Below are 15,620 nucleotides of genomic sequence, written 5' to 3'. Positions count from 1 at the left end.
AAAAACACCATTTTGATGTTGGTTAGAAAATATTTACCAAACTAGTATTTTTCATTTATTTTGTATTCATCTTTTACTTTTAAATTAGCATATTAGTCTTTTTAATTCTTCCTATTTAGTTAATCAGTTTTTTATTTTTGTATTATATGCTTTATATTGTTTTTACAATTTGGTTTCAAAAGGTTGCTTTATTAATTAAGAAAACATTAAAGTCATCACCATTGATACAACGACTTCCACATAATTTCAAGGTATAGAAATTGAAACACGCCAAATAAAAACAAAAAAAAAGTGCATTTATTGTATATCTCTAGTTTAGAATGTCTAATCACATTAGTTATTGTGGATTAGTGGTCCACCTCTTTTTCCCTATTTAGCTTCACTATATAAAACACATATAGATTCGTCATAAGTTTAGACACACTGATCATTAGTGATGAAGCTTGGGCTTTGCTATGGCGGTGATCGAAGTCACGAATCCAAAAATTTTTGGTCAGTGATTCAGTTCGTGTCGGTGGTTTGGGCTGTGTCGGTGGTTCGGTTCATGTCTGTAGTTCGGCCCGTGTCAGTGGTTCGGGTCGGGTCGGGTCGGATCAAACAATATGGCATCTAGATATCTTTTTTTTTTTCATTCATTCAAAACGATTGTTATTACAATTAAAAAAAGAACAAGACCTAAAATATCCATAATATGATAATGATACAAGAGCCGAGAGGAGGGTGAGTACCTTTGTTCATCATCAAAAAAAAAGAAAAAATTGTATCTTGCTTTTTCATGATTTACCTAATTAAGAATAATCAATAGGGTAAGTTAAAGTAAAATTTCATTATACAATACCAATTATAAGCTTAATTGATTAATTTCCCCAAATTCCCAATTCACAATTACAAACCCTAATTTTATAATCCTTGATTTAACAACACAAAGGTAGAGGAAATAGACTATTACCCTTGCGGTGGTGGATGAGCAGCGGCGGTGGATGACCGGCGGACGGCGGTGGGTTGGTGGGGCGGTGGCAAACTCAGAACTCAGAAGGCAGGGTAGAAGGGAAGCAACAGGTAGGGCGATTGTTTTAAAAGAATTCCCGTTTGTTTTTTTTTAAGTTATGTTATGTAAAAATTTACAACAAGCCCCTTCAAATTTGAGTGTTATTAAAAACTAAGTTTTTTATAATTTTTATAACTTTTGTTTATAAAAACCGTGAGGTTTTATAAAAAAATCAAACGATATGGTATTATATTTAAAAAAAATTGGTGGGACCGGTAGCTTTTTGAAAAAATAAATTGGTAGTGACTACGTTTAATACCTATAAAATTTTCGAGAAAAATCATAAATTTACTTTATTAACGGAGAAAACGACAGTGACTGGGGTCACCTCCGGTCCCTTCTAACCTTCGCCCCTGCTGATCATAACACTCCAATCCATTCGAATCATCTCATATGGAATTATACCTAATTCTATGTGACATATAAAAGTTAGCAATCTTTTTCTTCGTTTTTTCTAATACATAAACTTCTTATTACAAAATATACTTTCGTACCTATTTTTAACATTGAATTAGATTTTTCGATTATATGCTAAAAAAATGGGACATCCATACCTTCAAATTGACATAATGTAACTCTCGCTAAGAGTTACGACTAGTTTTTACCATATATTTTACCAAATAAACCATATTATATGATTAATACAAGTCGTGCACACACCATTCCCTAGATTTGAACCATTACTTTAACATGAAATCAATTTCATCAAGAATCTTGGTTCTGTCCTAATATTTTTTTTTTCCTTTTTAGCACGTAAATTAGAACATGTATACTACGTGTTATGCTTCCAACAAGAATCGTCCAAATGAGTTAACCGTTGCTTAAACTTGAATATTATGGAAGAATGGTTAAGAGGTTACCTTCAACCTTTGAAGAAACATACATGCGACTCCAAAGTGTAAAAGCTTGATTCTTCACTCTCTTTGTATCATTTCTCCATTATACTTTGCACTAAAAAACACATAGATAGCACCTTCATGTCTTTTAAACTTTTACGCAAATGAGGCAACAAAGTCAATAAAATTCCTTCAATGTTCACTAATTTGTCAATCTATAAATTTTCAACACTTTTACCCTTGATAACTTAGGGAACTTATCACCAAGGCCCTCCTTGTTGACTATTGCTTGCACTTCCACAAAGCATTTTGACTAGTCTTATTATATAGTCTTATATAATACTTCACCACATAATATGTGGTCTATAACAAAATATTTTCCTGCCATTTAAACATGACATCTTTCAAAATATAACATTGGATTCCTGGAATGCCACAATAACTTATTTATAATGACTATGACTAATAACAATATAACATTGACGAGTAATATCATTGATAAACATATTAAATGGGGCTAAGAAAAAAATATAGTTAGTTAAGAATGCTTCTAACCGTCCACATTCTATCACACATTAAAAATAATTGTTGCATGTAACGTATCAGTCTAGTGGTATGATTTTTGCTTCTACAAATGTGATAGTTCACATCCTTGTCCTTATAAATGCAAGATAGTTAGATGCTTAGATAGGGTGGAATTTTAGGTGCTGAAAAAGAAAATTTTTGTTCCAAACAAAAAAAACTAGAATTAATTCTTATAATTTAATGATGATTAATAACATTGACACAAAGCTATTAAAAGCTATTCATCATGATCAAACAAGCTATCTTTTACAAACAATAGATATAATATTCATACTACTACATTAAAGTGAACATTGTGAAATCCCCAATAATCATTGAAATGAGATTGTAGTATACATTTATAAACAAGATATAGAGAAAGAAATTTGTATTTAGAAAAAACAAGCTATTGTATTTTCTTTACGTATTATTTTAATATAAAAGATATTATTAGGGTGGTGGGGCACAACCCATTGGAAAACCAATCACTGACCGTCACATCAACTACTTTTTAAGCCTACCGGGAACTTGAACCCACCAGCGCCCATTACCCCTTTACCCGCACAACCCTCTTGCTCCCTCTCTCCCCACACGCACAAACATACTCACTCTCTCATCTTCTTTCTCCGGGTTGTATCACTTGCAATTGATAACGACGAAGAAAATGAGAGATGTGACAGTGACGTTGCCGTGATACCCACCCTACCCGCGACCATACCTGCCACCCCCCATGACCCTTAGATCAACTGTTAATCGCAACATCTTCATATATACCCTCAAACTTGTAAGGCACACTACTCATTACAACATATTGCATATTTTTCATGAAACGTCACCATCTTTACATCTATATATCTATATAAATGCATATAAAAAAAATCCTATGTGTCACTTTATGGTTACTCCTCACCTATTCTCAAACCATCAAATTGTTTGATTTGTGATTTGAGGCTTCTCATGTATTTGAATCGAATTTGTGGATATAGGTCTTACCAAACCCGGACAACTCTTAAACAGGTTATAACATCTCATTTATTTATGAAATAACATGTTAATCATCAAACAATAATTTTGGCGGACCATGGGTCTCACCAAATATGGATATCTCTTAAACGGGTTATAGCATCTTATTTATTTGTAAAACCCCTTCATCATTAAACCATAATTTAATTTCTCTTATCTACATATTCTCCGTCGCCGGTCTATCTTTTCCATCACCGGTTAACTTCCGATTATCACCCACCATCGTCAACATCTCGTGCATCAACCACCATTGTCACCTACATCAACCGCCTATTTTTCATAAGACAGATATTTATGTTCATGTTATTTGTTTTTAAAAAATTAACATGTTCGTGTTCGCTTATGTTAGTTCGTTAAAAAAACTGAAAGACCTACGCATCTCAATTGAAAGAACCAAAACGTTAAAAAATATAATGAACATAACAAACTAATATATACGTATTAAATCAAAACAAAACAACGTTAAAGAATAAAACAAAATATTATAAAATATTAAATAACAAAACGATTAAAAACAAAAAACCTAAATAAACCCCAAGTAACACGGGTACTCAAACTAGTAATTCATATTTGGCTGCAATAAAAAAAATGGCGCTACAATTCAACCTATGTGGCTATGTTATTAAAATGGAACTTTTAAAATTTGGACTTTGACCAATGGAGGCTAATGTGAGGGTTAGTCATGCCAACCTAAATTTTCTTGTGGGTTCAATATGCAATATGAATAAACATACAGAATTGTTAGGCAATCTTTTAAAAAGTTAAAGCAGCCACCGGCCCACCGTCTACTCGGCTTCCGTCCAGCCTCAGCAGTCGTTCTCGTTGGAGCCACATTAACTGATTTTGCTCATTTTACATGCTTCAAATTAAATAAATTAATTATGATGATTGACACTAGTCTGAGGACCGAAAAGCGGCTAGGTGACCTCAATAAATATCATAAGATATTTTTGTAACTTCTTTTTCAACTTTAATAAGTGTCCCGCTTATTATTAAAGTTTAGCAATATCCTATTGAGCAATTTGATCAGCCGAGCACATGACATTTTTAAATTCTAATGTTTTCAAATCCGAACACGATAATGGACGGTAACCAACGCCTTACCGAGTTACTACTTGGACAAGATTTAGAAAAATGATGGCGCCATACAAAATTATAGTTTTGGTGTTGATTTACAATTTTATTTATGTTTTAGGGTTGATTTGTAATTTCAATAAAATATAAACACTTAAGTAAAAAAAATATGGAGTCTAAAGTAATAAATAAGCTTGTAAATTAGAATTTAAGAAAAGTAATTAACAATAAAAAAAACATAATAAGTAGCTGGTGTGTGTTGGTTGAGATGTTGTTTTAATGAAGTACGGCTGGATTTTCATTCGAAAATTAAGAATTAGAGTTATTGATAATCACAAATATGTTACCAGGCGCATTCACATTTTAAATCATGAAGAGCATAAATAGAAATTAAATAAATAAAACAGTGAGAACTGAGAAGATAAATTATGGACTTTGACTTCCACCGGAAACTATGCTTTGAATTCGTTGACCGTTTCAAGAACAAGAACATGTTTTATTTCCACTAAAAAACGAAAGGAATATATAAAGTAGGATAAAATAACAATATACACGTGCCCTGCCCTAGTGTTCCTATACTTATTTTATTTTATTTGTAGCTTTTTATTTACAAAATGGAAAAACGCATTAATGAATGGATCTGAACTTTAGCAATCAATAAAAAAACTGGATCACTTCGATAATGCAAGCTGAAGCAACTTTCATCCACTTAAGTCCAATTTCAATTATGTGCCTCGCCAATCAAACACGTTTCAAAGTAAAAATTTATTTTAATTTCAACAAATTTATTGTGTCCAAATAAGGCTCCAGTGTTTCAAGAAATAGATCAGACAAGCTCTAGGGTATTCATCGACGTCACGATTCAGTTACAAAGTAATGGAGTAGACAGAAATGTATCAACCATTTTTAGTGAAACATACAAAATTGGTCAAAACCGTTAATACTTGCTCTCATCACAACCAAGATACGTTAATTGTAAACGAGTCCGAACAATTTTTATGACCTAGTATATCTCCTATACTTGTCCAATGTGAGATTTGGCTAAAATGTCACTACTCACAATTACCTTAGGAAACTTTCATGGCATTTGCGTAATAAGATAAGCATGACCTCGAACAAACAAAATGCGTTTTCGGTATTTGGTATGAGATTTGGAGTGTTATGATCAAGATTAAAACATCTTTATAAGTCCAAATGAGAATATATTAATGTATGTAATAAACTTAAATTCATATGGAAGTTCGAACACCATGGTGATGATAATGTAGTAGATTTTGTAATATGCATATTGACGGTAATTGGTAAGTAGAATGTAAGCAGCCGTGATGATACCATCAATGACCTATTCTTATCGTCAGTGTGTAGAGTTAATTTGACTCATGAAACAACAATTTGGGTCATTGGTTAACGAAGCACTATGCAATGGAAATAACTAAGAATATAAAACTTAATTAGACAAATTCATGATGAATGTAGGTTCAGGACAAGGAAGAGGGCTAAGTTGGCCGGGGGCACCATGAGGTTGGACTAATCTTGATCGTTAAGGTGTTAATTTCTCATGCATCTAACATGAAACGGATAACTTTTTTGGGTTAAACAAATACTGTTTGTGTTAATGTGTGAATAAATGTGTCGTCTTCAAGGTTCATGTGGGTGACAAGATTTTCAAGTTTGTGTTGTTTTGAGGTTCATGTAAAATTTTTAGGTTTCCGTTGGGTTCGACCCACCAAGTTGTGAACGCAACCCATTCAACAGCCATAGACAACAAAAGCACTAATGAATTGCAATCTTAAATATATACAATGAAGTTAGATGTGAATATAAGATCCCGGAATTTTGTGAAGTTTGTTGTCTTCATGTTGAAACATACATCGATATATAGGCAGATCCAAAAAGTTTATGTTTTTCTTGTCTAACGTCAAATTTAATTCAAACAAAAGACAAACTAGCAAAAAGCTAGAAGCTATACAAATAGCCCATGTGATTAAGCATTAAATCTTATCCGCTTCCTCAATTTCAAAGAAACAAGATTTTCCCTATGTTTTACTCATAAAAAGCTCAAATTTTGTATTTCCTATGGGATTCAGCTTATGGATGGTCGCTTGCCATTAAAGACGATCCAAAAGGTTGTGTTATAAATTGCAAAATAGGCACTCCCACTCAATTAGGACTGTCACTGTCTCTTGATATATTCTTGCTAGTATTAATGGTCTTATATACCCACAAACGAAGATGTCATCGCTAAAATATCTGATAGCAATGATGGTGTTCAAGATGATAAAGAAAGCCAACAACAAAGCTCAATTATTAAAGACAGAGTTTAATTTCCTATTAAAAAACAAAATTTTTATAACATGGATATTTACGTGGCCGCTTTTTAAGTGAAAAAACCAAGTAACTCAAGTGAAAAGTCACGTAAGGACACTTAGTTGTAAAAAATGTTAAGTGGACTTTAAAGTTTTATGTTCATATAATTAACAAAAAAATATACTCGCATCATGTACAAATAAAAGTGTAATTACATTATCTATGATTTTAATTCGTATATCAAATAGTAATTTCACTAAAGGAAGGTATTATAAGTCTGGATTAAACCGCGGAAAACTAAACAACGGTGTTCAGAATTACCTTGGTTAAATAAATTTAAACTCTATAAAAAGAATATTTTTCTAGATATATGTTTTAACCAGTGTATTCAAATCCAAACCGATGGTCGAAGAGAATCGTACACATAGCCAACCTAACTAAGGTTTTTTTTTAACCTTTGCCGTTTCAACTGCCCGGTCCAATTGTTCTATCCAAGCCACCTAAAAAACCATCTCTCTTGAAATAAATATCCCAAACACAATAAAATGGCACGATTGAAGTAGCTCAAATCATTATTTCTTTGAACTCAACAAGCCACTTTCCAATTTCCACTTTCTCCTAGTGCACTAAAATTAAATAAGAAAATACGTTCAAAAAGTTCACATATGTACCACGTGGTTACAATTATTAAAGCCGCCTTCATCATTCTACCCAATAACATGGTTAATTTTAACTTTAACATCCAAGTCAAACGTAACAACACTCAAAACACGAACATGTTTTTTAAGTTACTTGTATTCTCATGGTCGGTTCATTGACCAACAACTACTGACCACTCACAATCTCACACTCTCAAATGTTCTATATAAATCTCAAACTCACAATATACTTCATCATCATTTTCATATTTGAACCACTTCAATAATAATAATAATAATAATAAACAAAATGGCCATGTCATCCTTAGCTTTCCCAACTCTCCACCACCGGAATCTTGACACACCCAAAACATTCCGCCGCCGGAAAACCACCACCACCACCACCGTCCGCCCCATTACCGCCTCCAAAGACTCCATCCCACCACTCTCCGTCACATCCGCCGACGTCGCCACCGCCATCACCGGCAACTCCGCCACCAACCTCCCTCTCAAACCAATCCCGGGATCATACGGCATTCCTTTTATCCAACCACTTAAAGACCGGTTCGAATACTTCTACGCCGCCGGCGGCCGTGACGAGTACTTCAAATCCCGCGTACACAAATACCAGTCAACCGTCTTTCGCGCCAACATGCCACCTGGCCCCTTCATCTCCAACAACCCGAACGTCGTCGTCTTACTCGACGCCAAAAGCTTTCCGACTCTTTTTGATGTATCCAAAGTCGAGAAGAAAGATCTCTTCACCGGAACTTACATGCCGTCAACCGACCTCACCGGCGGCCACCGTGTCCTCTCGTATCTAGACCCGTCTGAGCCCAAACACGCCCCCTTGAAAAACATGGTGTTTTTCATGCTCAAGTCTTCCATCAGACGAGTCATGCCCGAATTCGAGTCGACATACAATGAATTGTTCGAAGCACTCGAATCCGAGCTCGCTCAAAAGGGCAAAGCCCTTTTCAATGATGTCGGCGAGCAAGCCGCGTTCCGGTTTCTTGGGAGGTCGTATTTAGAAACCAACCCCGAAGAAACCGGAATCGGGAAAGACGGCCCCAAGTTAATCAGCACGTGGGTGCTGTTTAACCTTGGGCCATTGCTTCGCCTTGGGTTCCCGTGGTTCGTTGAAGAACCGTTACTTCATACTTTTCGGCTTCCCCCGGCATTGATAAAGAAAAACTACAATAAACTTTACGAATTCTTCGAATTCTCTTCGGGCCCGATCATCGAACATGCCGAGTCGTTGGGGATTTCGAAAGACGAAGCGATTCACAACATTTTGTTCACGATTTGTTTCAACACGTTTGGAGGGATCAAGATTTTGTTCCCAAACACGCTTAAATGGCTCGGTCGTGCGGGTACCGGCTTGCATACCCGCTTAGCGGCCGAGATTCGTGGTGCGATCAAGGCACACGGTGGTGGAAAGGTAATAAAATAATAAAACCCCTCTGTCCCTAGGGGTTGTTTTTTTTTAACTTTATACATATTTACTGTGACGGTCTACTTAGATTCAGCTATACGTCGTTTAGATTCGTTCTTATGCTAATAATCATATAAATATATTTACAGGTGACGATGGCTGCTATGGAGCAGATGCCTTTAATGAAGTCCGTCGTATACGAGTCGCTCCGGATCGAGCCGCCCGTGGCCTTACAATACGGAAAAGCGAAACGCGACTTGACAATCGAGTCACACGACGCCGTTTTCAAAGTCAAAGAAGGCGAAATGTTGTTCGGGTACCAGCCATTTGCGACCAAGGACCCGAAAGTGTTTGACCGACCCGAAGAATTCGTGCCGGACCGGTTTGTCGGAGCCGGAGAAGAGCTTCTAAAATACGTGACATGGTCTAATGGACCGGAAACTGAGGGGCCCACCGTGGGGAACAAACAGTGTGCCGGAAAAGATTTTGTTGTGTTGATTACTAGGTTGTTTGTCGTTGAACTGTTCCGGCGGTATGATTCGTTTGACATTGAGGTGACAGCTTCGCCGTTAGGGGCTAAGGTTACGTTGACTTCCCTGAAAAGAGCGCGTGCCTGATCGTCCGTCTGGGAGGGTAATTTAGGAAATGTATGGGTTATTGTGGATTACCACGTGTCAGTTTTGGCCTATATGGGTGTTTTTTAGTTTGGTTATCACATAAATATGTTGTGTATATTTTTAATATATTAATTTTGAACAGTTTTAAATAAATAAAGTAGTGATCCGATAATATATACGGTTGGTGAGATATAATATGTTGCAGAAATAAAAAACATTTATGCGTTTGTATGATAAGAAAAGGATTATATACGAGGATCGCCTTATTTAAATGTTTGTTTGATTCTCTATGTTGGACGATCCGTTTGTTTTAACATAGAGTTGGAGAGCTGATATGATATGTTGACACTTAACATTCATATTAAGGGCATTTTATAATCTTTTAATTATTTAATTCTCTTTTACGATTATAGTGTTTTGGAGTCGAGGATCTTGAAGTTCTTCAAGCAGCCTTTGTATTTATTACATAAAGGTAAGGTTGATGTTGTACGATTTATTTATGTTTTATGAATTCATATTCAAAACTTGCGAAATGAATGACATAAATACGCAAATAACTGAAAAAAAGGAAAAAGGTATGTTATAGTTATATTTTATTAGACCATTAAAATTAGAAAGACATGAATAATAAATGATATGAGAAAATAAGCTACTTAAATAAAGGCCTAATTTGAATTTTCCTTTGTAAGAAATGGATATGGGGGCCGCATCACTAAACCTTAAAAAAGTTCCTTAGTTTTATTTAATATCGTTACAATTAAATCGTTACAATTAAATCATTTGTAATGATGAGTGACTGAGTGAGAGATGTTAAAAAGCAAATAAACCACATAAGAAACAATGAGTTTCATATTTCATCTCCTTATACAATCATTTCTATTTTAGTGGTTGGTAAGCTGGTTAGGGTGTGGAGTAGTAGAATTTAATTGTTAAAAAAAACGAAGTATTATAGCTTTTTTCTTTAAGTAGTTGTAACAAATAGAGAGAATAAATGATTGATGTCCAATTGTGACTAGTATTATCAAATTGAGATCGACTTAGCTTAGCTTTAATAGGACAAGTTATGTTATGGCAAAAAAGTAAAGATGGACCTTCGTATTTTTTTTACAATTTGCAAGAGGGTCAATTATATCCCCTAAATATATTCAACATGTTGATACTAACAATAAAAAAAAACTCTCAATATGTATTCACTACTTTTGTAGATGGCTCACAAACCCTAATTCCTCTGGAAGCTTTCATGTCCTCTAATACCAGATTTAATTTATTTTTTATTTATATATCATATGTTATAGGTAAAAAGTTACAAAAAGGTTAAAGCATAGTCAGATGACAAAATGAGACAATATGTGATGGCCGACCACTAACTCTGTTAAGAATAAACCTAAAATAGATTTATCCGATATGATTTAAAAAGAGAAAACTATATTATATATTAATAAGAACACAATGATAGTATTTGTACAATAAGGCTATGTGTAGTAGAGAGTTATAAAATGAGAGCGGTTTTCGACACGTGGCGTCACGTCAGCAGATATGCGATTTCTATTTTATGGATGTAGTGGTGTTGTAACTCCATCACATCGTCACGTCATCTTTTTTTTAGTTTTCCTTTTATAAGTAAATTAAACAAATAAAAAGTCATTAAATTAAATAAATAAAAGTTCATTAAATAAATAAATACATTAAAATAAAAAAAATACACCAAAAAAAAAACCACATATAAAAATATTAATTTATGACTCTTCTACGCTTTCGGCGTATTGTTGGTCTTCTTCTTCTTCTTCTTCTTCTTCTTTGCTTTCGTCTTCGTCTTCAAATGGTCGATTATTCCAAACGTGTAAAGCCGCCTTTAGTTTCTCATTTGATGTGAACTCGTAATTGTTTTGTGTTCGTTGTTCTTCGGTTGGTTTAGAAAATTGTTCTTGAACGCTCCTTAGTATATAGTGTTGTCATATTGTTTTGCCCTTGTCTTTTAACGGGTTTCGTGTACTAAACAAGTATACACGAATCTACCTGGTAATTACTCGTTAGTACCCGATTAGATATTGTTTATAAAAAAATATATAATTTGTTATATACCCTACAATTAACCCTAAAATTTCATACCAAGCAATTAAACACGACGCACATCGTTTTGATCCAACATCAACTAGACGATGCACAAACCCTTATCCGATCCTCCATCTCCAGTTCTCTGGTAGTTTCCCTCCACATCTTTGGTAATCGCAAGCCTTCGAATCTCAAGTCTATGTCTCTACATCTCCGATTTTAGGAAGCCCGGCCTCCTTGCAGTTGCAGCGGCGCCACCGGCCACCAAACGGCCGAACCCTTCTTAGATTCTCCCGCAGGTTCGTGTCTTATTGTGCATAGCTGGTATCAACAGGTTCATGTTTGGGATACAGATACACGATAAGTTTTTATGTCGTGTACATGTATGCATGTTTCGTGTTCGTGTATTTTCGTATACGTGTATATACGATTTGCCAGCCTACACCACAACTACAAATGGACTCCACCGGCCACCATATAGTGGAACAGAGAATATACGATAATAAAGTATTCCACGTCATGTCATATTTAAAAAGCAGTAGGCAACGTGATCTAATCTCCAATGAATGAGGCTACCTACTACTTTGTATAGCTTCAATGTCCTTTTATTGGCCAATATATTGCACATGTTACACTTTAGAGATTTTAAAAAGTATTATATTACAAAAAAATGTGTAAAGATTGGTTTAGGCACAGTATCCTCACCGGCTCACCCCCATTCTTATTAACCCATACAATATATAGTTACATGCCCATCTTCTATTTTGAAGATATAATTTTAACAATAATTACAAAATATATGAGATTTTTATGTAACAATAATATTTTTATCATTCCAATTATACACCGGCAGTCGAAGCGGAAGCTAAGCGAATGCGCCGAGACTGGATTTGAAGTCTTCGAATAGTGCCTGTGGCAAACCTTTAGTGAAGATGTAAGCAATTTGATGTCGGCCGTGAAGAATTAGGACCTGGCCCATGCCCCGTTGAACATAGTCTCGTACAAAATGAATGTTGAGTACGATGTGTTTCATGCCTTGGTACTCCGCTTTGGCACTCGTGCGGGATGGTAGGTTGACAATCGGAAAACCAAGAGATTAGATTGTCACCAAGATAGACACAACTAGAAGTGGAGGGCGGGCGCCTCGCCTACTTGGCGTCTGTGTATGCAAGAAATGATAGATGAGATGACTTGCATAGTGTGGGCCCAAGAGTGGTTGCGCCATTAATACACATGCTAATCCATTTTAAATTGCATGCATCATGTGAAACATATTTGTTGCAAGGCGTAAGTATTCGGGCGTGTAAAAGTGAGATATTATAACGCACCAGTGAGACTTTTGTATAGAGTTGGGTTATCAAACTCTTAACCGTTGCACACCAAGTTTAGGATTCATGTCAATAGGAGTTGCGACTGGTTTGCAAGTTTGCATACCTACTCGTCTTTATGATATCCATAGCATAGGCTTGTTGCAAGAGCATCATAGTGTCACCCTTTTTGGAAACTGATATACCCAATAAAAAGCTAAGGGGTTCGAGATCTTTCATAGCAAATTCTTGAAGTCATTAAACATTGGCGAAGTCAGTCAGCAGATGTGATGAGAAAGATGCCGTCAACATAAAGCAACATGTAGGCAAATTCATGGTTATTGTGAAGTGTGATCAGAAAATTGCCACAGTTGCTTTGGGTTAAACTCAATGTAAGAACATAGTCGGTAAATCTTTGGTAACAAGCTTGAGAGAATAAACGCAGCTCAGAAATGCTTTGTTATGAAATCCCATGGGTTTGTGCATGTACACTGTTTCATTATGTTGATGTAAAAAGGAATTTGTAACATCCAATTCACAATTTTGAGAGAGCCAAAGTTAAAATTATGGAATCGTCGTTATGAACTAAATGTATCACTATAATCCACTCCAGCTTTTAGTAATCGCTCATCAAACACTAATCGTGCCTTATAACGTTCCAAGGATCCATCCGAGTTAAACTTATGTTTGAATAACCATATGCTATGTTTAACATTCATGTTCGGTTGTCGCGTGACTAATTCCTATGTCTCGTTTTAGTAAAAGCATTAAATTCATTGGTCATGGCAGTGGACCATTCCGGTATAGATAAGGTATGCATTGGGTTTTTAAGAATTGGTACGATAGTAGAGGAATGTGGGTTGAAGATATGTTTGGGCTTAGTAATAACGTCGCGCTAGTGCCGATGGCACGTGAGGAGGAGCCGGAGTGTTGTGGATGAAGAGAAGGATGAGATGGAAGAGAGAAGTGATGAGATGGAGGAGATAAGGTGTAGCGAAATTCTTGTGTAAGAATCTAGGGATGAGTAAAACGTGTACCGGTACCACTTCGGTAACCGAATATTTCGGTATCTGCATCGGCATCAAGAACTTGGAAAATGGGTACCGGTAGCTAAGAGAATCACATAAGAATGGGGCTGTGGAAGAAAAAGGAGAAAGATGAGAGAAGAGCTTTTGATGGGTCAAGTGCCATATTAACATTCAAAAACACATCCTAAAAAATTTATCTGTTGGCGACCTAAGCGGGTAGTGGGATTGGCGATGGTTGGGAATGCGGGGTAGGTGGTGGAGTTTTGGGCCTTTGGGCCATGTGTTGGTTTGTACTTTGTAGACAACTAGTTTATTACCCGCACGTTGCGCGGGACTCAACGCGAATTTGGTTTTATCGGCTACGTTTTGGAAATATGTCTAAAAAATAAATTCATTAAACGAACATACTTATAATGAAAAACCAAAAAGAGTATCGGGTGTTGGTAAACTCGAGCATTACGACGGTTAGCTGACGCGTATTTGATGGGTGATCAGATACGTTTCTAACGGTAGCATAATTAAAACCAAAATACAAATTCGTCCAACTAAAATATAAAATGATCACATATAAAAGAAATTTAAATATTCAAATTTGTTTATTCGATTGGTAAAACCCAAGTGTTGATAAAACCCGAGCGTTACGATGACGATTTGATGCAAATTCGGTCAACATTGGTTACGTTTGTTACAATATAAACAATGTTGATGAAACCGAGCATTCGTTAGGGTACATTGGTTTCGGTAACGTTCGTCATGGCACCAGAACTAAAACAAATTATAAAAACTGAGCTCGGCCAATGGGGTGACGTCGTCGGCCGTTGAAACCCGAGTGTTGTCGGCCCCGAGCTTTGAAGCAATAAATCTACGCGAATTCGGCCCATTTTCATTACGTTTGTTACAATAAAAAAAATCCTAAATTGCGTGTTCCGCCACTTGGCCCGATGAGGACCAAGCGGCACCAACATTGTCTTTTGTATATATTAGATAGATAATAGATAATTATAGACCATTCAAAGTCCACTAAAGAAGCAGTGGTTGTTGAGGGTTTTGGCTTCCTCCGATTTCTCCCCACGTCGTCTCCAACAGTTTGGCTTCAAGTTGAATATCATCACCGTTCATCTGCCTTCATTCTCTCTACCGCAACCCTTTTCTCTCATGGCCACTGAAGGTTCAATCTGACAGGTAATGCCAATCATTAATTCGAAATTGAGATTCTAGGGTTCATATTTGGTTTAGTATCAATCGCATTTACACTTTTGCTTTCCAATTTGTATCCTCTTCCCACAAAACAGAGTTTGTAGAGGCAACTCCCCGTTTCTTTTGGCATATGGCATCGGAAATGGTGATTGCGATTCTCGGTTATCATTGCCGACACCAAATATATATATTTAGACAAAATTGAAGGCGTGTTGTTTTTGCAAATTATAACTAACATGTGATGACTTGTAACAGGGAAAGAAAAAGTCAGGATATTGAGGCCTCATTTGAGGCATGTAAATTACATCCGGTTCGTGCTACTGCTAAAACCATGCGCAGTCCTTGGAGATTATACCATTATACCATGATTTTGATTTTGAACTGTAAGGACTTGTGATTATCGTTGACTATTGACACTTCCTAATTTATGATTTATTTTGACAGTGGAGTAATCAATTTGTTGTTACAACTTTTGACGGTGCTCCAACTGCTAA

General features: G+C 35.9%; 1 protein-coding gene across 1 annotated transcript; it reads left to right on the top strand.

The window, feature by feature from the left end:
• The first annotated feature begins 7,774 nt into the window (after nucleotides 1–7,774).
• LOC143617923 (allene oxide synthase CYP74A2-like) lies at nucleotides 7,775–9,542 on the top strand. The gene is made up of 2 exons (XM_077090320.1): nucleotides 7,775–8,931; nucleotides 9,075–9,542. The coding sequence occupies exons 1-2, from the start codon at nucleotides 7,801–7,803 to the stop codon at nucleotides 9,540–9,542; spliced, it is 1,599 nt and encodes a 532-aa protein (XP_076946435.1). The 5' UTR covers nucleotides 7,775–7,800.
• Nucleotides 9,543–15,620: the final 6,078 nt, after the last annotated feature.

Source organism: Bidens hawaiensis, unplaced genomic scaffold (assembly GCF_021521415.1).
Source record: "Bidens hawaiensis isolate Kalapana, Puna unplaced genomic scaffold, B.hawaiensis_p1.1 tig00060676_1, whole genome shotgun sequence".
Taxonomy (NCBI): domain Eukaryota; kingdom Viridiplantae; phylum Streptophyta; class Magnoliopsida; order Asterales; family Asteraceae; genus Bidens; species Bidens hawaiensis.
The sequence above is the reverse complement of the archived record's forward strand: the minus strand, read 5'-3'. Positions and strand labels throughout refer to the sequence as shown.